The following is a 23,386-nucleotide window of genomic DNA, read 5'->3' as shown; positions in this document are numbered from 1 at the left end:
AGAGACGAGAGAAAAGAAAGAGCGAGGAGGCAAGAGAGACATGAAGAGAGGGCGGCATATAGCAGCGCAGCTTAAAGGGAGAAAAAAGCGAGAGGAAAATACTAAATTCTCTAGTTGATGGACAGTCAGGGACCGATCCATTTTCCCCTCAGCGCGGCTGTCATCCCGGTCCCAGTCAATACAATACAAGTCATTACAGCGTTCCATACTGCTCTATAACAACATGGTGTCCGTGTGGCGCTCATATAGATGACAAGCTTTGATAACTACATGCCTTTGATCAGCGGGGACACTGAATACAAGCCTAGTTCTGCAGTGTTATCTAATGGTAACACTGGTGGCACCTTTCAAATGCCATGTTCCAGCCAGACGAGAGATAGGACATCATGGCCACCGGCGACAGACAAGAGAATCAGTTTTGCGGGGCAGAGCTGCCAGATATTGCTCCCTCCAGGCCATGGGATTAAGATTTTAAAGAAGCAGCACAGTGACGTCACATAGGGCCCACAAAGATAGCGTTCACCTAATTCCATATTAATTAGACATAAGTAACGGCAGTGTGAGTGCCTTGTTGTACCCACTGAGCTACACAGAGAATTGAACACCTAACCCTGGCAGTATTAGTGCCTTGCTAGCCTGGTTAGAGGGTTAGGGTAGACTCCTGAATCGCGTCTCTTCAGATTTTGTCGAGCGATTCAGAGTCTAGTGTTGCTTTAGTCAACGGCTTGTTCTCACTTGAAGAAACAATCGAGCCAATCTCTAATATTTGTTGAAATCACCCTCTCAACCAACATATTGTCTTTACAAAGACACACAGAAAACGGCTAACATGGAGGCAATCTCAGACTGAATAATGGAGCGGGAACAAAATTCCCATTCAGTCTGAATATCAGGCTCGTGCCTTGCTGGACCTATAGAGTATCTATAGGACTATGGGAAAGGCGCATGGTGAATCATGTGAGTCCACACTGCTGTAGAATGGCCATTGTTCCATAGAGGAGCAGAACAATGGGTCTGCAGAAGTTGCATTGTGGTTAATTACAGATTCGCTAAAGAAGGGAGCTCATCTTTGAATGCAGAGAATGTCACTTGACGGCTGGTAATTTCGCTGTCAATCAGATTACTCCCTAATCAGAGCAGCAGTTTAAGCTATTTTATGACATTTCCAGAGACAATAGGCTGCACTGGGGAGGAAATGTAATTACCATCAGAGCATGTGGTGAAAAATTAATAAGTTAATTTGCAGCACCAGCAGAGAGTGTCAACAGAAAAAAAAAAATGCCTGGAGATGTACATCCATAGAGTGTCCGTCTGGAGGAAGCCCCGAAGACTATACGTTGTGAAGCCAATCTGTCATGCCACCGTGGTCCTTAGCAGCTCTGCTCCGGTAGGGAGTGTTTGAATTGGTGACAAATCTCTCCTGTCCTGTAGCGTGATGCATTAGAAAGAGCCACAATAGATCCTGCTCTACAGCAGCAAGCTTGCTACAAAGGGAAAAAACGTCGGGCTCCTTTGATAAATATTGGCTTTGAATACAGTCTGTCCCAAAAATGCCCAGGGCCAATCCAAAGGGTATACTTATGTAAGAGCTGAGGTCTATAATTCATGGTCGGGGTATTGGAGGAACATGGCTTTTGATGGCGATCAAATCATTGCTTTATCATTGCTTTTATGCTGTGGAGGGTTGAGTTTTTTTTTTTTTTTCTCTCCTTCTCTTTTTCCGCTCAGATCAAGGCTGTGAGGTTTCATCTGGGCTGGAGGGTGTATTCTTGCTAATTGGCTACATCAATTTCACTTGGTTTGTAACTGTGCAACACCTCATTGCATTCTAAATGTACCTGCATAATTTGGCTGTTCTCCCTGATAATGGAGATTTTTTTTTTTTTTTGCCGGGTTGTAAATTATTCTCTGAGACTGGCAGTGTCATTAATACAGGATATATTTCAGTCCACAACATCGTCTAACAAGTCCATCAAAGCCGCCATCTTAAATCATGCAAAAGAACACCGCCGGGATTTCAGAAGCGCTCATGCTCCATGCATTCGCTCTGCTCACCTGCTGGATTCAAAACAAGGCTTTGAAGATCTAAATGCTTTTCCTGTCTTTTTTGTCCTTTGCTGTCTGCCTGATTTTGCCCTCTTAAACCCCAAGTCAGAGGATTATTGAGGAAAATACTGATTCCTACTGTAACAGATTCAAATTGTACTATAGAGCTTTGCAAATATCAAATGAAAATATGAAAAGAATGAAAAGAAAATATACACACTTATACACACCACCTAATGAAAAACTACCAATATCTGTTTTTTTTCATCTTACTAATTTTGCATAATGCAAGGACAAATTGGTTGTTTTAAACCAATTTGAGGTGATTTGACCATGGACAATGCAACACAATACTGTTGCCTCTGTGACTCCCACTCATCTTTCATTAGCTAAGAGACGAGACAGCGGTTGTACCAAGTTTCATGATTCCCAGTGTTTCAGATCTCTGCTTTAGGTCTGTACCTCTCACTGCTGATCCATTGTCTGAATAAAGACAGAAAGCCACAGAAGTCAAATCAACAAAGACTATACTTGGTCACCTCTGGCCAGTCAGTCTAGATCACAACCAGCAGCTATACTGTCTTTAGAACCAGGCAAAAGCTGGTCTAACCCTAACCTTAACCTTGGCCAGCTAGTTAGATAGTTTCTGAACAGTGAGCAGTAGCATGTTGATATCTGGTTCATAAAATAATTGATTTACTCTAGTACTGAAACTAAATGTCAGTATTTTCAAATCCTGCTGCATGCTATTTGGCCAGCTGGATAATCAGTGGAGAAACAAAACCAAACCATACCAAACTGTACCATACCAAACCAGATCAGACTGTACCATACCAAACCATACCAAACTGTACCATACCAAACCATATCAGGCTGTACCATATCAAACCTTATCAGACTATACCATATGAAACCATAATAGACTGTACTATACCAAACCACACCAGACCAGACTGTACCATACCATGGCAGGCCCCAGGCAGGCTGAAGACAGCTAATGGGGACAAGCCGTGTGCTATCAAGAGCCATTTGTATGCAAGTTTTCATTCCAATCTATCACTACACTAGCTGATTTCACTGAAGTGCACCTTCAACAACAGATGTTTCATATTTTAAGCATTTAGCTGACAGTTGTATCCAGAATAACTTATATGTGAGCACATAGGAGTTCAATGTCTTGCTCAAAGATACTTAAACAAAACTGTACACACATGTACACAATAGATATTGTGGAGCTTGAATGTATGCGGCTTCTGTTACAATACAATTGAAATGGTATGGTGCTGTTTGCCTTGTTCTACAGTTTGTACACACCTTTGGTCTAACTAGCTAGTTTCATTTTAGAAAAATTGTGAATGTGTCGCACTGCAGACTCCTCAGCAGACTATGATACATCCTTGTGACATTGTGGGTTTGCGTCAAGCTTATTGCCTCTCCCCACTCCTGTCACTTCTGCAGTGCTTGTCCATTTGAAGCAGAATTTCGCTAAAGCGGTTATAGCAAACCCAAACTCACACTGTACGTTGAGCTGGATGGAGGAGTTGGTCATTCCCACCACGTTCTCTGCGATGCAGGTCAGCAGGAAGTTGTTGTCGTCTCGGCTGATGTTGAAGAGAGTCAGGTTGATGGAGTGGATGTTCGGCCAGTACACATTAGACTAGAGAGAGAGAGAGAGAAAGAGAGAGAAAATGAGAGAGAAGTTTAGTAAGAAGCAGGTACAGCATGGCTGATATACAGTACAGTACATACATAATCTTTTAATCTTTAATTAAGATTAAATCCTTTTGGCGAAATTGGGTCACTGTGGCAGCAAAGTAATACGATATAGCAGAAAGCTGTATCATTTATTTATTGTTATTTTTAGTTGCATTTTGCAGCTTCAAAGATATAAAAGCATGGGAGAGCAGAGAAGATCAGATAAATTCTAATGCTCACTGACCCATGTCAGCTGTGTGACACCCGCAGGTTTTGTGTGTGTGTGTGTGTGTGTGTGCGTGTGTGTGTGTGTCTGACCAGGTGTGTGTTGATGGAGTGCAGGCCGGTGACGGTCCAGTCCACTTCTGGCAGCGGCGCTCCGGATCCATTGCAGCTCACCGTCACGTTGTCGCCCTCCAGCACTAATACACTGCTGTGGCTCACACTGATCTCTGGTAGGTCTGAAACACACACACACACACACACACAGACGGTATATAAATGTATATATAAATACACACACACACACACACACACACACACACACACACACTCCTCTATATCCATATACATTTTCACAACAAATCAATCAATCACTTTCCATTAATGTAATAAGTTTTCAATGAAGGATGCGGCTGAAGGCGGTTCACACACTCACACAGATACACACACACACACACACACACGCACACACACACGCACACACGCACACACACACACACTCACACAGATACACACATGCACACACACACACTAGCTGTCACAGGGATGAGTCACCACCAGGAGATAATACTGTGGATTCTACAGCCTCTGTCAGAATTAACACAAAACTCCTCACATCAGATTTACCCTCTGAACTCTGTTACACCTCCTTCCATTTCCTCCTCCCCTCCTCCTCCCCTACTCCCTTTCACCCTTCACACTTTCCTTTCCTCTTCTCCTACTCCCTTCTCCCTCCTTTCTCCTCCCCTCTCACGCTTCATTCTCCTCCTCCCTACCCCTTCCCTCTCTCCCGCTCTCCCTCTCTCTTCCTTTCTTTCCCCCCCCTCCTCTCCTACTCTCCTTCCCCCTCTCACCTCTATCTCATCTCCTCCTCCCTGTCCCTTCCTCCCACCCCTTCTCTCCTCCACTCCTCCTCCTCCTCCTCCTCCTCCTCCTCCACCTCCTGCTCTTACCACAGTTGTGGATGTACATGTTGTGCAGTCGTATCTTGGACGCTCCGTTCCTGCAGTAGAGCTGCTGTGTGTGGAGTCCAGCCTCTCCTCTCTGCTGCCACAGCTGGATCCACCGGATGTCACAACCGCAGTCAAACACCACACTGTCCAGACGCCTGCAGACATAAACAACAACAACAATATCAACAACAACAACAGCAGCAACAACAAACACCACACTATCCACCTGCCTGGACGACAAAAATATCAACAATTTATTAACAGTGACAACGATAACGCAGTCCAGCCTAATGGAGACAACACACATGATAACAGCTGCAACAACATCAACCACAGTACCAACCCCTTCAACAACAATAACAACAGTCACCATGACAACAACATGTCCTTATAAGGGAAGACAAACTACCCCAGTCATGCTTCTTCCGCCAAGCCGTACAAATCCTTAACCCTCACCATTAACAACAGCAACAGTCACAACAATAACATTATCAACATTGACCTTCTCAACAGCATTATCAACATTATCAATAACAACAACAACATAATCAACAGTGTAAACAACAACATCATTAACGATAACAATCGATCAATATCAACAACAGCTGATAACGTGGCATGCATGGCAGTCACCATAGATGTATGATTACATTGTATAATAGTTTTTTTCAAGTCAGCAGACAAGAGGGGGTGAACAATGAAGGCCTGCACTGTGGCATTCAAATGCGGGAAGGTCAAAGGTCAAAGTGGTGTTCAGGCTATCAGTCTCAGGCTGTATTGAGCGGCAGGCAGGAATTATTAGGCTCCTTTCTACATAAATATCATTCTAACAGCACTCTGTGTAATAGAAAGCCACATTATTCAACACGGTGAACCGCCTCCACATTTTGCATACGTCCAATTTGGTGGCTGTGATTGGCCGGTTTTGTAAAGATGAATCCCTGTCCAAATGTCCTTGTCACGGGTCAATGTGATATTGCTGAAAGCATGAATAATGTATGCAGTGCGTCCACCATGATGTATAAAGTAATGAGAATGGATTCTCGCAGGTGGATCACCCTTATATGCAGGTGCTTATAGCTAGAGCGGCCCCATTCCTGCTTCACTATATGATGTAGGTGTATTCCACTGGCTAATGCTTACTGCTTACAAGGAAGCTTACACTCTACAGCACCATACCCTGAAATCCATGCTTATATACAATAATGAAATATCATTTTAAAATATGCAGTATTGAACTTTAAATGTGATCAAATTTGCATTTGTTCCATTTCCAGCTAAAACAAAAGCAATCACTTATGGCACATTTAAAGGGAGGGAACTTAAACTACTAAAAAAAGGTTGGAGCTGTAGAAACCATTTCACCATCACATGGGTAGTATATGATGCTAGCAAATGTAGCAAAGCAGCACGTTTATCAGAGCAGAGCGTTCTGAAAGCATTTCTCAAATACAACAGCATCTTGGATCCCTGCCAGTATTGGGCCTAGCGGGCCCGCCCACTCTTCTCTTTGGCCCAACCATTTTTCTCATTGGCTCAAAGAACAGAGCAGGTCAGAAGACTTAGATTGGTCAAGCATGATGAAATGTTTCGTCCCAAATACGGCCCCCTTTTTAATATAACGTTAAATCCACAGGGGTATAACATGAGCCTCTCGGGGGGGGGGGGGAGGCATGCTCATTAAATGCATTGGTACATTAGGCTGCATCTCTTATTGTTTTGGGAAGAGAATTCTGATTAAGAGACATTTTTAAGAAAAACAAGCACAATTTAATTTGTTATTGTCAGGTCAAGCTACCTGAAATATCTAGCCACAAATGAATGTTCTGTTTTTTTTATATGCCTAAGCCTATTTTGCAGCCTACTTTAAGTTATTTAACTTCTTCAGCACTTGGTGGCCTCATTAATTAGGCTGAAAGTCAAGATCCTTGTTATGACACTTGAAATTGCTATTTTTATTAATTGGTTTTATATGTCAGAGGCTATATTTCTATTGTTTTATAGTTTTATTTGCCCAGAGAATAAACACTACATGGCTCAGAAAAGATTTGTTGCATACTTTTTACATTTATGATCACTAAATCACTTTGACCTTGGCAAAAGGTTACACACAGGGATACCACATGTTAGGAATATTGCATGAACAGAAGGAGACACCCATAGACCAATCAGTCGTGGTATTTATGATATTAGCCGGCCTACAGCTTTTTATCTGTAAAGACAGAGTGTGGCCGTCTGCTGTCCTGTCAGCACCACGCTCCTGCACAGGCAGAGCAGGGCAGAGGAGTGTGGTGCTGAAAGGACAGCAGCCGAGCCGGAGGCCATACTGCACACAGTTCACAGAGACTAGGAAATTCAGAATCTTTACTCTTTTTTAGGAAATTTAGAAATATTTATCAAGGTAGGTCTAGAGACGTTTCAGTTTGGCTGTAATGTCTGTCAGCGACAGCGCAAACCACCACCAGTCAATCATGTTATAAAACGTTTTCAATCAGTAGGACAATTAGAAGAAATGGCCCATTCACACATTTCTCTGGCCCAAGATTGTGATCCTGGCACCGCTACTGTGTTGGATATCAACTCATAATAACCTTCACATTCTCTGATATCCAGTTTTACACTGAGATCAGTCCAATACCAAGGTACCTGCACAGACAGCTCCCTAATAGGACCCTATGTAGGTATTTACATAGGCCAGCATAAATAGCTGAGATAAGATAAATGTAAGATATTATAAGATAAGATAAAATTGGATTGTTGCAGCAGTAAACAGAAGTAGGATACAGCAAAACATAATAGAACATTAGAATAGAGCAAATGGGGGAATTAAACATAATGCAACCAAAAATTACAACACTATACAACAATATAGGGACAAACTGGAAAATAACTCCAGTGGCTGTGACTCGCGGCGCATGTGGAGGGGGCTGCAGGCGATTACGGACTACAAATCTCAGCCCAGTGTGGCTACCAACACCTCTGCCTCTCTCCCGGACGATCTTAACAACTTTTATACCCGCTTTGAAGCTCACAGGTTGGACCCAGTGACAGCAGCACAGTGCCCACCCGATGTAGTGGATCGACAGGTGACAGAGGCTGTGGTGAGTAAAACTTTTAAAAGGGTTAAGGTTCGTAAAGCTGCTGGCCCAGACGGCATCCCTTCCCACGTCCTCAAGACATGCTACACTCAGCTATCTCAGGTTTTTACTGACATTTTTAACCTGTCCCTGTCATTGTGTGTGGTTCCATTGTGTTTTAAGGAAGCCACCATTGTGCCTGTCTCTTGCCTTAATGATTATCGACCTGTTGCTTTGACCTCTCTGTTATTATGAAGTGCCTGGAAAGATTGGTTATATCATATATAAAATGTAACATTCCTGCTGACCCATTACAGTTTGCCTACTGTTCTAATAGATCTGTAGATGACGCTATCTCACTTGCTCTGCATACTGCTTTAGTACACCTTGAAAAGAAAAATACAGAATGTTGTTTATTGATTATAGCTCTGCTTTTAATACAAAAACTGGTGTTGAAACTCAGAGGTCTTGGTCTGGGCAACTCTACCTGTAATTGGCTATTTGATTTCCTGACAAGCAGGTCCCAGACTGTGAGAATAGGTAAAACACACTCATCTACATTAGTTCTTAGGACTCAGGGCTGCTGTCTCAGTCCCTTATTGTACGGTCTGTTTACACACGACTGTGTTGCCAAATATGACAACAACAGCATCATAAAATTCGCAGATGATTGCACCACAGTGATTGGACTAATAAGCGACAGTGATGAGAGGGCCTATAGGAGGGAAGTGGAAGATCTAACCATATGGTGCCATGATAACAACCTCTCTCTAAATGTCAATAAGACAAACGAAATAATTGTTGACTTCAGAAAGATCAGAGAAAATCACATTCCTATTTCCATCAATGGGTCATCTGTTGAAATTGTTGATAGTTTTAGATTTCTTGGTATACACATCGCAGACACCATCACATGGTCTCTTAACACCAATTATCCTCAAGAAAGCACAGCAGAGACTGTACTTTCCGAGGCGTCTCAAGAGTTTTGGCATGAGTACCAAAGCTCTTGTGAACCATAGAGAGTGTTCTGACAGGCTGTATCACAGTGTGGTTTGGCAACCTGACTGCTCAGGACTGCAGACTGCTACAAAGGACTGTAAAGACAGCAGCAAAAATCATTGGCACAGAACTACCGCAGCTTCATAACATCTACACCACTCGCGGCAAAAGGAAAGCCCAAAACATTATTAAGGACACCAGCCACCCCACTCATGTTCTCTTCTCGCTCTTTCCATCTAAAAAACGTTACCGGAGCATCAAATCACACACCACCCGTCTCAGTAACAGTTTCTTTCCACAGGCAGTCAGGTTGCTGAACAGCTGATGCACCCATATGCACTGCACACTGTTGTTGTATAATATGTAATGTTATCGTGTATTGTATATTGGGTATATAATGTATACATACCAGTGCATTGTGTACATAGTCTATGAAGGTCTGTAGTGTCTTTCTCTTTTTTGTTGGTTTTGTGATGGTGTGCCCTTTGTGTTAAGGCAGAGAGAGCCAGAGCACAAGTATTTCATTGTATTTTAATACACATGACAATATGAATATGTAGAAGTATAAGTATTAAAAGTATGAAATATATGAAATTGCAGCACATCCAGCACATACACAAAGAAAACATGAATACAATTATATATACAATATGAAAAAACAAAACAAACAACAACCCTGAAATGTATGCAGCATGAAAAGCTATACAGGAAGCTTTACAGACAGCTTCATGCCAGGGCTGAAGGGAATCTCACTGCTAGCGGTTTTCATTAAACGCTGAGCCAGCTGAACCACAAGAGGGATCAGAGCTCACCGGAGCAGGGCGGCGCGGGCTTTCCCCTCCTTATAATTATGATAATTGTTAATAAGAACCACCACCTCCATACATTACCCGCTATCCCTCTGGGCAGAGCTGATAGGGGCCAACACGCTGCTGTACAGTTAGCTGCAAACAGCGGGGAGTTTCGCACTCCAATAAGAAACCTGCAGCCTCGTGCGCGCGTGGCCTGTAACGTGGCGTTGCTTTTTCCCGCAGCACCGTCTCAACGAGCAGCGAGGGAGCATGGGAAACACGGCGAACTGACAGCAGGAAGTTGATAAATGTCTGGAGGAGAGCAGATTAGACTTAGAAAAGAACAAAAGCAAACAGCGGTGTGACCCCGGATACAGCGAGCTAGCAGCGTGATGTTTCCTTGAAGCTGGCTAACGATCCACCCCGCTACTCCAGAGGAGAGGTAATGATCACCACCGGAGGCTGTTTTGCTGGGATATGTACACACAGGTGCTTTGGCTGAGGAGCCGCGGATCGCATGCAACACTACGCCATATACCACATTGTTGCTCGCGCGCTTTGATCTCAGCTTGAGCGCGCTCCTCCCTCTCCTTACGCTGTTGTCAGGAATAACTTTAGGTTTTCAAACCCTGTGTATTTTTCAAATCGCCTTGTTTTAGTCGTTTTCCGCCGCAGCGACATTGATCTCGGGGTGACTGTGTTTTATTTCCTGTGATCCCTGCCTCGGCGTAGAGGCGTGTGGTTACTTTGCTCTAGGTGCTCTGTTTCTCAGTGTGTTTGTGTCACTTCTATTACAGTAGGTCCGGATGTTAAGCCCCTTGGGGTGTTTTATCTCACCTGCGCAAATCTGTCATTTCTCTCTCTTCTGTGGTATTTAGCATTGCTTTTTATCGCAAGGTTTTTATCACATCACTTCTGTTTTATCACTGTGAATGAAATAAACTTAAAAGCGGTAACCTGCAAGGTCTTCTCCTTTTTTATTATTTAGTCTCCATCTTTGGTGCTCAGCGCTCATTGCTGTGGTGTTTCTGCTCTGCACTTCCCAGAGATCGCCTGTCAATCAAACAGCGAGTCCAGTAGTACTGTGACGTCTTTTTCCTTGAGCTCCGTCCAAGGTAATAACCCTATTTATTCATAAGTGGGCGCAAAGCCACCAGTCTGTAGCGTTGACATCGTATGAGCAAGGTGTTTAAAAGTGGCTTCTGTGTTTACTGTGAGTAATGTGTACTTTAATACATTCTCCATCGCCGCCAAAGAAAGGAAGATGGTACGTATTCCAGATCAGCCAGTGTCTCTTCTGACTGAGCCACCGCCATTTGTTTACAGAGGAAAAGACTTCTTCATCGGTTGTTTGTTTAGCAGTGTTTTTCATTTAGGGTCCCTACCTGAAATATGCGATGCTGCAGCATTACATATTTTGGAACTACACATTTCGCTAAAACGCCTCTGCATTGCACTTTGCACGTTGTTGCACGCATTGCTAATGTACAGTATGTACTGGGCGCCCTCGAGATCGAGTTTTGTGTTACAATGTGCCTATCTACAGCGTTTGAGAATAGGCTGTACTGGCTGTTGCAGTGCTAGCGGAGGATAGATGCAGGATAAATGCAGGGTGGCCGCCTCCAATGTACAGTCACTCTAATACCCTTCTCAACAGCAAGAGCTTTTACAGCATAAGCATCTTCCCCTTATCCCTCTCAATTGCCTACACACACCAAGTCTGTATCATTGTTTTACCACACTGTTAGCCGTTGTTGGACTGGTCTCCCTCCCATGCTGTATCTAATGCTCATGTAACGGATAAGGCGTTTGACTGTGTATAAATAAATCCACATTTTGTCCCGTCATTGGTTCTCTCTGAGGTTTGCGGCCACCTGGGGCGGTCAGCGGCCCCCGCAGGCTCGCTCGCTCGCCGCCTGGCTTTTTTTAAAACCTCTATAGCATAATTTGTCTGAAGAGCCAGACCTGACTTTGGCTTATCGACAACACCACCTGCACCGCAATCATTTAGAAGAGAGGGGACACCCGAGTCAGGTCAGGGAAGGATTCAGCGAGGAAAAAAAAACGGACAAAGTGAGCTTTCTTCAGAGGGAGGAGATTTTCTCTGGGACTCTTCAGATACTTGGGGAGGTTATTTTTAGATGCTAGATGTTTTATATGTATTTTATATGTGTATGTGTGTATATCTGTATGTAGAGTCTATATGTAGACTGATATGCATAGTCTACTGTCTTTATATAGGCTGATATGTATAGTGTTTTCTTTATTGCACTGTATATGAGGTCCTGTTGTCCCTGCAGTGTCACGATGGATTCTCATACATTTATTGTATTTGCCGAATAAAGTGATTCTGTTTCAAATGTTCTGTTTTCAAAAAGTCTGACAAACTAAAGCCAAACCAAAACACATAAACAAATCAACTGACTCCATTTTAACAGTCAGCTTCATAAGGCTTGCTCTCAGTAGTTGTCGATGGAGAGGAGAGCTTTTCTTCTTCACTTCCCCCACTCAGATTCTCCCAGCCAGTCCAGAATCCGAACAGGTGACATCTCAAACCTCCAGGCGACCGCCCACTGCTGTCTTTTCTTTTCTTTTTAATATGATAATATTCCCTTTTACTCTGTGCAAGTCGGTCTTTGATGTTTTTTAGTCAGTCGACGTAAATGTCATGTATTTCAGTGAGAGTTCGCCCCGACTGCGATTTGTTCCTAACAAAGCGAAGGTTCAAATTTTGTAATTTACCTGTCATACAGCCCTTTGAAATGTAATGTGTAATTCATCCTAATCCACTGGCGTTCATATCAGAAGATTACAGGTTTGATCTATTCATATTCCATCCATATTCAAAGAAAAATCCATTTCGCAGTGAGAGGCGTAAATGTTTGACTTTGCGGCGGCCCCTGCTTCCCAGAGAGCTGGGATTAAAGAAGCGCTAACAGAATAAAGGGATTGGGGATGCACATTGCCTCAGGCAGATGGCTTTAGTTGCTAAAGAAGGAGAATATTTTCTCTTTTTGTGGACCAGATAGACTCAGCTTCCTCGAAGACGGCTGTGTTGGTGACTGCCGCTAGCTCGGCTTCAAATAATCTCCAATCATATCACCCTGGAAGCCACAGCAGCAGATTTAGCATTTAGCCGCCCCTTCACCCTGCTGCTGTTCTCAGGCTTATGATTGGCTGGGTTGTGCACCACACTGCAGTGGCTCCGGTCCTTTGGCTAAAGGGCACACAGACAAAGAGGCAGAGCCGATTATCTGTGTCTCATCCAGAGGCAGCGCGCAGCAGACTTCTATTGTAAAGCTTCAATGTGATGTTGGGGCCTTTTCACGGGAGCCACAAAAGACTTGAGATTATTGAGATTCCACTGATAATATTGTCATTGTTACTGATATTAAGATATCGCCGAGAGTGTGAAATATCTGTGCAGCCAACCTGCAAAACAAAGCAACTGTTTTGCAGTTACACTTTACTGGGTTTGATAAGGAGCGCCTGATAAGGAAGAAACAGTTTTAATGAAAGTTGACTGAGAGGAGCTTTCTTCTACCTCTTAAATTTCAACTGCTGTCTTCTCCTGTGGGTGGCCAAGTGTATCGGCGCATGACTGTTGATTCCTGCTCTGATTCTAATTGCGGGATGAGTCGCTGGAATTGACTCCTCGACTTCTACAGATTAAACTGTAGGGAGCTACGCTGGAAACTACTGTGTATTTAGTGAGTGAGCACTAGACTTGGAGTTAAAAGGGAGAAGTTCGGCCTTCACGTCGAAGCGGCTGAACGATTGGTCAAGTGCTATGCCTCCTGACCAAACAGCTATTTTATGTACACAGACAAAAAATCACTAGTTGAGAAAGCCGACAGATACCAGGAGTTGACACTGTTCATTTTCGACTCCCAGAGTCTTTGGCTGAGAGCCGACTCCGACTCTCAAGCCTGTCGAGACGAGGGATCGACTCCTTACGGATTCAGCCTCCATCACTAGCCAAACGTCCAACATCATAACACTTCCTCTTCTTGAATAAGACACCTAATTAATTACTTTAAAATAGAAAACGTATGTAGAGTTTTCATTGCAAAATTGTCCAATCAGAATGCTTGGCTGAGACTAGCAGTTGTTTAATGCTGAATTACACCGGAGCATCAATCCAGAGTGATGACACCTTTTCTTCATTTCCTTGTCTTGCCTTTTGCATCAACGAACTGCAGGATGCTGGATGTGTATAAACTAGCTCCTCGCTTAATTAGCGCTTAACATATGTCACCATTTCAACATCCCCCCTCGCTTTTTTTCCATTTCATTTTGCATGACGAGTTGTGAAAGCAACTAGAATGTCGCTTTAAGTTCCAGTGAAGGACCTGAAAGAGAACAATGGCCCTAAATGAAATATTTCATTAATTACCCGATGAAAGCGTTTTGATTTTAAATGCTGTCTAAATAGTCATTTCATGCTTGAAAAACAATTGGTAAATTTCCAGTTCTTTATAGGTCACTGTCAGTGTGACTTTGAAACCGGGACTCTTTCGATGTAAAAATAAAAAATGAGAATAATACTCCCTAGCAGAGTGACTGAGATAATATGGTGTAGCGACGGCTCCGTGGCAAAAGGCCATGCTCTCTATTCGTCACATAAAACGGTAATTATTTCAGCTGGTTTGATCTTCCTCTATTTACATAATATCAGCGTTGTTTAGCAGCGCAGGCCGGCACTTATCACTGACACTGCATTGTGTATTATTCTAATAATTACAGATTAAATGCAATAGCCACCTGGTGAGCCCGCTTCATTTGGTATGATTGACTTAGCAGGCTAATATGGTTTGGGAGAGCACATAGACACAGCGAGGAGAGTAATGATGTCAGGGCCACGTCGCTGGCTCTGCCCATGATAGAGTGACTCATTTCCTATTAGCGAGGCCTGATTCCACATGGCTTCCTTCTTACATAACGCCTCGGCCCACGTCTGTGCCGCCACGCCACTCCAACTGACACCTCTTAACCAAACACGCCGAACGGAATAGACACAAACCCTCACTCCTCATCAGCATTCACTGGGAAGCGCTGGCGTTACCCTGGCCCTGCTTTCCGTGTAGAACAACAAAGACACCATTTGTACGCATCTAAAATGGTTGCTTAAGAAGGAATGGGATTGCACATCAGAGCAAATCATGCTCTGCGAGCTGGAGAGGTGATGTGGAGGGGGCAGGGTGTGTGAGTGTGCTCCTTACTTCGGTTCGTTGTGTGTAATGTAGTCTATCTAGGAATTTAAGCTTATTCTACTGTGGGACTCTTTGTAAATCTACTGGGTAAGTGGCTCTGCAAAATGACCCTGATCAAGGTCTTGCCTTGTTTTTACTGCATGTGAGTGCAATGTAAAAGCTGCACTATAATATACAATACAATAAAATATATACAGCACTATAGACCACACATGTGCAATAGTGGGACAAAAAAAAAAAGTTACAGAACATCTCCATTGCAGAGGAAGAAGAAACTCGCAACCAAATACCAGGCACAGTGAGCGACTGGGAAACCCATCTGATGACATGATAAGGCAGCGGCCCATAGAGGAGTGACGCCTGCGTAACACGGGTCTGTCTGGGGTCGGGCGCGAAACCGCTTCCCACACCGGGTGGCTCGGGGGATCAGCGTTCCGTAATATCCGCGGGTCCCGTGTGTGACAGGGGATATACTGGGTGAGAGCGTCAGCTAAATGCCTGGAATGTGAAAAACATATACTGTCGATGTAAGCAGGGCTTTCCCTCCGCTGCGCAGCCCGGAGTGTGCAGAGGCAGGACTACCCCAGATCAGCATTGTGCCGTGCTCTCGGAGGACCTGCCCCGCTTCTACCTCTGAAAATAGCACAATAAGGAGGCCTGCTTTAAATAGTCGCGTCTTCTATCACATCCTGCAGCCCGGCGTCATCCGGCTATACCTCAGCTTTATCTGGCAGGAGCCACAGGAAGGAGTGCGTCCGCGCTCGGAGCGGAGCGCAGGTTCAAATGATGGACAACGCTGACAGGCGTAATGATGTGTAAATTACAAGCCGGTCTACATTGCAATGTTCTCCCCGGTGGTGAAAGAGCAAACTCATTTCATAAACACATTGATCGCTCAAATATTCATAACAAACAAGAAAATGGGGTCAGACTCCCTCCTCCTACCAGACCATTACATTTCCTCTGTGTGTGTTAATTAAGTCAGCAAATGACTTCTAAGATCACAGTGCTGCTATACCGCCTTTAGGTTCAGTCTGCCTTTTTTTTTTTTTTTTTTGGCCTTCTTACTTGTACTCAAACAAATTAGAGGTTTTGTACAACACAGGCAGGAATTATAATGGCATGTGGTGAAGACAATTTCTATTGAGGCAGATAGTGCGCAGGGAGCGATGATAAATTGCTCTAATCTAATACAAACAAAGCCAAAGTGAGTGTCGGAGCTCGGCGGGCCAAGTCAGACGAGAGCAGGGGACTTACAGCTCAGAGAGTTGGAGGTTCTGGAAGAGCTGCCATGACAGAGTGGTGAGAGGGTTCTTCGACAGGTTTCTGCAGAGAGAAAAACAACAAAATGAAAGAGTTAAAAACAGGCGCAGGAAGGACAAATTGAATGCCTTTACTTTTATTTCCCTCACTTGATATTCATGCATTCTCTGTTTTTTTTTGTACCATTCTCCTCAGTTTTGGGTTTTGATGTCCTTTGGTTTCTGTTGCCCAGTTCGCCTGTCTCTCTGTTGGTTATTTTGATGTTTTTTGGAGTGAAAAGGTTTTATCAGTGTCTTGGGGTTTCCTTGATTCAACCCCACAGTTTGAATTATTTCTCTCCTTCTCAGTGTGCAATCATTCGTATGTGCAACTAAACTAAACTAAACTAAACTAAACTAAACTAAACTAAACTAAACAACAAGTAGAGGAAACAAATATATAGGCCTGCATTCTCAGATGAAATAAGGCAAAGTGCTATTGACAACAGAGCTGGCTGCAGGGAGCTCCAGGGCTCAGCCAACTCAATAAAAGAAAGTTGACCGCTTTCAAGTAATAATTCAATTGACTTAAGGAAGCCCTCTGGGCTGGAAAGCCACTAAATTCAATAGCAAATGGCCAGAGACTCGTGAGTGATTTGACCAGAACCCTCGAATCAGTTTAAATATGAACATCAGCCATCCGGCCATACAGTCATCTAGCAATCCAGCATCTCTCTGAGAGCATTAACACAGCAGTTTGCCATGAGGTACACCATCAAAATCCATTATCAACCCATATGGCGTCAACTCAATTAGGACGCAGGGAAAAAATTTCTACCAGGCCATTTGGTTTCTGTGCTGTGAATGGTCATGCTCTCTACCTGCACGCCCACTTAATGACTCATATGTTTTGCACATTATTTTCACTTTGAACCCACCACCCAATATCCCAGCTCAGGGTGTGTGGGAGCTGCGAGGAGTCATCTACTCAGCCACAGTCAATGAAATCACATCAATAACATACTGTATATACACTAAAAGATGGAACTTTAACAGAGACATTGAGTCATTGCATAGGATAATAGCACAGAGCAAAGAAAAATATGATAAACGGAATATAGCAAATAGGGGTATTAAACATCACACAACAATTTCAACAGAACATGTTAGAAGGAAGAAATTAAGTTGTAGAAATGTTTGAATGAACGTATGAAAAAAGTCTGCATTAAGCTGTTTTGAGAGTGTGCAAAATAGCAGCAGAACTTTCTGACAAATAAAAAACAAATTGAAAATATGTACAAAATATGAAAATAAAGCAAACATATTAAAATATGCAGTAGGAAATGAATGAGAAATGATACAAATGTTTCATGATGATGACAATGATTCATACATAAATAGTAATATATGTACAGTATATACGTATATATATATTTGTGTGTGTGTGTGTGTGTGTGTGTGTGTTTGTACGCAAGACAACAATGTTATCTTGTTAGTATCCTTTCAATACTGCATTTATAGGTACGAATATTTCCAGGAATCTAATTTACAGCACTTTTTTTCATTTCCATCCCTTTCGCAAAACTCTCCCAACACACATACACATGCACACACACACACACACACACACACACACACACACACACACACACACTCCACAGTAGGTTAATTTGTATGGAGGACCTGAGCAGACGTTGAACTATTAGATACTCCTATAACCAGCAGCGTCGCCATGGCAACAGGGAGCTACGGATGTTGCAGACCTTTCTTATTTCCTGTGATACCACACACACACACAAATACACACATACACACACACGGACACACATACACACACACACACACACACACACACACACACACACACACACAGACATACAAAGAAACATGCACAGACATTTATTATTTGTTGTGATACCAGGAGGAGGAGAAGCTCTCCACTGACAGTGTGTCGCACACACCTGCAGGTACACACACACATCTGCACACACACACACACACACACGCACACACACAAACAAATGTACAGACACACACACACTAACAAACTCACAGTCTGAACAATCTCACTCACTTTAAAACACACACATGCTCTCACACACACAGACACTCACGCACACACACACACACACACCAGTTGAAATGCATCCTGTTAATAATCAGACAATACATCTTAAAAACAATGGAAACCTCTGTATACTGCGTGTGTGTTAGTTAGTGTGTTAATGTCAGCTTGGAGTGTGTGTTAGTGTGAATACGCCGCTGCTCTCAGTTCATGGAATGTGTGTGAGAATATGTAAAGATACTGTGAGAAATTTCACCTCACCAAGACAACCTGTAGTCCCAGGGGGGCTACATTACAGAATACATTACAGAGAGAGAGAGGGAGAGAGAGAGAGAGAGACACAGAGAGAGAGAGAGAGAGAGAGAGAGAGAGAAGGTGGGAGACCAAACAGCAGCTCATTAAGTGATGTAGAGCAGACACACTTTGGACCACAGACCCCAAAACAGACACACTTTAGACCACAGACCCCAAAACAGACACACTTTAGACCTCAAACAGACACACTTTAGACCCCAGATGCCCACATATAGACTCACAGTAGACCTTGCTGAAATAGAACCCATATAGGAATATTTTTGTTGTTTATTTAGTATTGAATTGTAGAACCGTCTACAATGTATGTGGGGAGGCAGGCAGTGAAACTACAGTTTTTTACGATCGCTAGCAAGCGTTTTTCCATACTTATAATACTTTTTCTAAACTCTTCACACACCAACTCACCTACAACACACAGTTGGCAAAACAGTTAATTTTATGCTCAAAATCACATATTGTAAACTAAACACCAACACTAATTTTCAAAATGCAACAATACTTTGTCAAAATACACTAACTCTACCAAAACACTGCAAACATGTCTCAAAATCAAATAATTCTTTCAAAACATTAGCACATGTTTTCTTCCAAGAGGAACATTTAGTCAATCATAGCACAATGACATACAAAATACTAACAGCAGATGGCATTACAGAAAATGCATTACTTTACATGTGTCAGTTCTACCCTTATACAATAGACAGTATATTGATAGTCAATTGTTTTTCGCGCTGCATTTTTCTTTTGTTGAGTGTAGTAAATGTACGCATTTTTTTCTTCTTTTTTGCAAACATTCTATATCAAAAGTGAATGACTCATCTTTACTCTATAGAATGTACAGTATATGAAAAAGGAAAAAGTGACAGAATTGCTGCAGTAAAGGCTTTATTTGCAATAGGAAATTACTGCAAGAGATCAACAAAAATCTGCAATATAGCTGCTGGTTACAGTTGTGTAAAAATAAAATATACAAACAGAAAGAGGCACAGAAGAAAAAAAAGAAAAATACACAGTCCTTTTTTAATCTATCCGGTCTTCTGCATTTGGCCACATGTTCTCGTCCACATCACTCCTTATATTTTGGTGTGCCTTATCCACCCCTGGCAGTGTTCAGCTATGATTGGTCTATTTGCATAACATCAATCAGCTGTTTCTCAATAGCAATACAAAAAAATATAGGACATATATTTGTGTTTCAATATACAATGTGAACTGCTGTTCACTTCAATCTGTTCACTTCTATCTGTTCTGACATACAGTGTGCAAGCATTTGTAAATTTGGCAGTAAAGATCCATAGTTTTGGTCTTGGTTGAGCTTGTGTGTAAAAGAAATTCAAGAGTTTTTAAAATGTGTTCACTGAATGCATTTTGTGTCAAAGGAACAAGAAATGTGTTACTGGTATGGCCCGCAACAGACCGATGTTGTGCTAACTGTGTTAAGAGTTATGAAAATGTGACTACAGAACTGATAAAAGGTTGCTAGCAATCGTAAAAAACTGTACACTAGTGCATATTTTGCTGGGGACCCCCAGGAACCTCTTGAGGGACCTCCTCAAAGACTTCTGGGCCCCCCTCAAAAACTTCTGGAACCCCCTCAAGGATGCCTGGAACCCCCTCAAAGACTTCTGGAACCTCCTCAAAAACTTCTGGAACCCCCACAAGGATGCCTGGAACCCCCTCAAAGACTTCTGGAACCTCCTCAAAAACTTCTGGAACCCCCACAAGGAGCCCTGAATGTCCCTACTGTGGACCAACAGGAGCAGCTTGAACCCTGTTGTTCTGAGTAATATTCATGAGTTCAATGTCAGCATCTGTTGCTCAGGCCCTGTCTGGTTTTCAACAAGCAAGAGAGAGGTAGGAAGAGAGAGACAGGTGGAGACAAAAAGACAGAGAGAGAGAGAGAGAGAGGGAGAGAGAGAGAGGTACAGAGAGAGAGAGACAGATATAAGTAAAAGACTCTTAAAGGATGAGTCATTTTCAGTGTCTACTTTACAATATATATCAGTAGGTGCTTTCATAAATCTACAGTTTGTTCCTTGACATCTCATTTGTTATGTATTGTATACTTATATATTTTAACTTATTTCATGGTGTGGTGGACATATGCCATTATATGCTATTTTCACTAAATCTCTGCTCTAATTAGCTATTATTCATCTCCGTTGTGAAAATGTGGCTTATTTCATGTTCAGTGTTGAAATTGTGGGTTGTGTTATGTTTATATAACCCTCTGATGCTCTATTCTAATTTATATTCAATTTGTCTTTGCTGTATTATATTACTAGGCTATTTGCTACTGCAATTAACCAATTTACCCTTGGGATCAATAAAGTTTTATCTTATCTAGCACAGCTAGCAAACAAGCTACAACAAAAAAGAAAATCAATAATACTGTAGCTGGATTAATGTTAACGCTACTATAATATAGGATATATAGGATACATTTGAGCATTTAATGCTACAACCAGTTAAAGCTTCCTTCACACACTTGTGCAGGTTTGATTCAGATGTAATTTCTGATGCAATGCTTATGGAGAGTCTATAAAATGTGTACTCTGTAATGAGTACTTCAGTTAAAAGTTAAAGTAAGCTTACTTACTTCAAACATACTCAAAAAAGTACAAATACACAAAAAAGCTCCTCAATCAAAGCAACAAGAGTCAATTTAATTTGTTACTGTCACCCTTGCATACAGATGACTGTCTGGCCTTGATGCCTAACCAAGTGTCTGAGCTACTGAACCAGAGGAGCAGAAAGACAGACAGACAGAAAGACAGAGAGAGAGAGAGAGAGAGAGCACAGTCAGCATGAAGGCAAAAAGGAGGAAGGAGGACTCAGGATAGACTGAAGGCGGAGGAGTAGGAGGAAAGGCATGTGGGAGGTCGACGAGTTCCGACTCCCTTGTCTGGGTTTACCTTGATCTCTCCTCTCTCTCTTTGTACCAGTGTGGCAGAGAGTGAGCTGCAGAGGAGGAGAGGAGGAGGAGAGGAGAGGAGAGAGGAGGAGGAGGAGGAGGAGGAGGAGGAGGAGGAGGAGGAGGAAATAGGAAGAGGAGGGCGGTTGCAGAGCGTTTCTGAGCAAACGGTGAGGCCTCCTTCACATCTCTGGCAGGAAGTGTTCTGTTTTCAAAGGTCATCCTTCGCATCAGGACGAGAAATGTCAGCTAAAATTGGATTGGGGAGGGGGGTAAATGAATTAATAAATATATAAACAAATCAGCAAATAAGCCATCAAAGCCAACGGGATGCCAAAAGACAGGAGGTGAGGCGGGCCAAGCGGTGTGGAGACGGAGGCCAACGATTATTAAATTAAAAAATTAGCGGTGTAGAAAATTAATCTATTTATAAGAAAGGCAGCTCTGTTTGCAGGGTTGACAAGACAACCCCCCCCCCCCCCCCCCCACACACACACACACACACACACACCCCTCCCTCCAGAAAACCACCACTTTGTCTGATCTTAGGGGCAACATCCGCGCCACAGTGTGTCAGCCGCAGAGCCACAAATCATCCGAGCTCCTCACCCGCCGCTCATTTGAATAAAGAATTATAATTATGTGATTCACATGAAATTTTCATTGGTTGGGTTAAAAAAAAAAAAGTGCTTTACACCATCGGATGTATCTAGGTGTTAATATTGATGACAGCGTAGGCTCCCCAGCCGGAGGGCGACGGGGTGAATACTAAACTGAACCCCGGGTGTTTGCTCCTCTGCAGCGGAGGTGCAGCTCCTCCTCCCTCCTTCTTTAATAATTCTGTTTAGCACAGATGCCATTGGGAAGGCTCGGCTACTCGAGAGGGTTTGCTAATTAGTGCGGTACCGCTGGTAGTTACTGTCTGAGTGTAGGGGAGCTGTGCAGATTGACATTCAGGACCACGCAGAGGAAAACCAGACAGCCGCTGAGCGAGGTGTCGCAACGGATCAGCAATATGGATGTTGTGAAATCTAGTCTTCATCTGTCAGGCTGATGAGGAGGTGCAACCTTTCGCCGCAGTCGCGCAAACTGATTGTTTCTTGATGCGCTCGCATTCGCTCAATCTATTTTAACATAACTTTGTTAAAGCGCTGTACAATTACAGGTGTTATACAAATATTAACGCCATTTTTTTCACTGAAATGTCTCAGGGCCCTTTATGTCCTGAGTGAGTTCCAAAAATACGCTGTTCAAAATGTGATGTCTAGCTTTAAAATATCATGGGTGTCAATCTGAAAAGAAAGCTGTTTTTCTTCAGTCCTGAAAAGCTGACATTTTGGAGTAGGGAGGTTTCTCAGCAGCACTGTGCAGTTTAAGGAACAATATTAATCTCTTAACAAAGGAACTATAGTATAGCTTTCTTTTTTCCCCTGATTTTTACTCTTAGACAGTACACATGCGTTGGTAATTGTAAAAGGGTTAGATAACCATCGTATCTATAATCACAGTTAAGAACGCCTTCTCTGGTTAATGCTGCTAAACTCTACCGTAAGATTTGAGGATGAACGACATCAGTTCCCCTCCCTTGTCAGCGGGGAACTGACTGGAATCCTACTACTGTCACTGGATGACAGGGTGGCCTTCTGGTTAGAGAGACTGTCCTATAACTGAAGGTCACAGGTTCAATCCCCCGGACAACCAATGTGTCCATCAACGGCTGTGTGTCTCATGTCAAAGTGTCCTTGAGCAAGACCCTTAACCCACCTGTTCTCTCACAGTGTCTGTAAAACGTTCTCTTAAGTCCATCCTGTTTATTATTACCAAGTGTTTGCACAATCATGCACTACTCATTTCA

At 42.9% G+C, this 23,386-nt stretch overlaps 1 protein-coding gene across 1 annotated transcript in view; it reads right to left on the bottom strand.

The window, feature by feature from the left end:
- Window positions 1-16,419, bottom strand: part of LOC139667427 (NT-3 growth factor receptor-like) — a gene marked incomplete at its 3' end in the record, with an annotated part of 72,941 nt that extends 56,522 nt beyond the window's left edge. Inside the window, exons 1-5 of the mRNA XM_071546879.1 lie at window positions 16,409-16,419; window positions 16,254-16,322; window positions 4,917-5,071; window positions 4,060-4,202; window positions 3,562-3,703 (exon numbers count right to left, since the gene is read on the bottom strand). Of these exons, the coding sequence (XP_071402980.1) occupies window positions 3,562-3,703; window positions 4,060-4,202; window positions 4,917-5,071; window positions 16,254-16,322; window positions 16,409-16,419 (520 nt within the window). The remainder of the gene's footprint in view (window positions 1-3,561; window positions 3,704-4,059; window positions 4,203-4,916; window positions 5,072-16,253; window positions 16,323-16,408) is intronic.
- Window positions 16,420-23,386: the final 6,967 nt, after the last annotated feature.

The sequence above is a fragment of the Centroberyx affinis genome, unplaced genomic scaffold, assembly GCF_046629955.1.
Source record: "Centroberyx affinis isolate AG114_WGS23_722 - 3 ecotype Tasmania unplaced genomic scaffold, CSIRO-AGI_Caff_v1 ptg005525l_1, whole genome shotgun sequence".
NCBI classification, from domain to species: Eukaryota; Metazoa; Chordata; class Actinopteri; order Beryciformes; family Berycidae; genus Centroberyx; species Centroberyx affinis.
The sequence above is the reverse complement of the archived record's forward strand: the minus strand, read 5'-3'. Positions and strand labels throughout refer to the sequence as shown.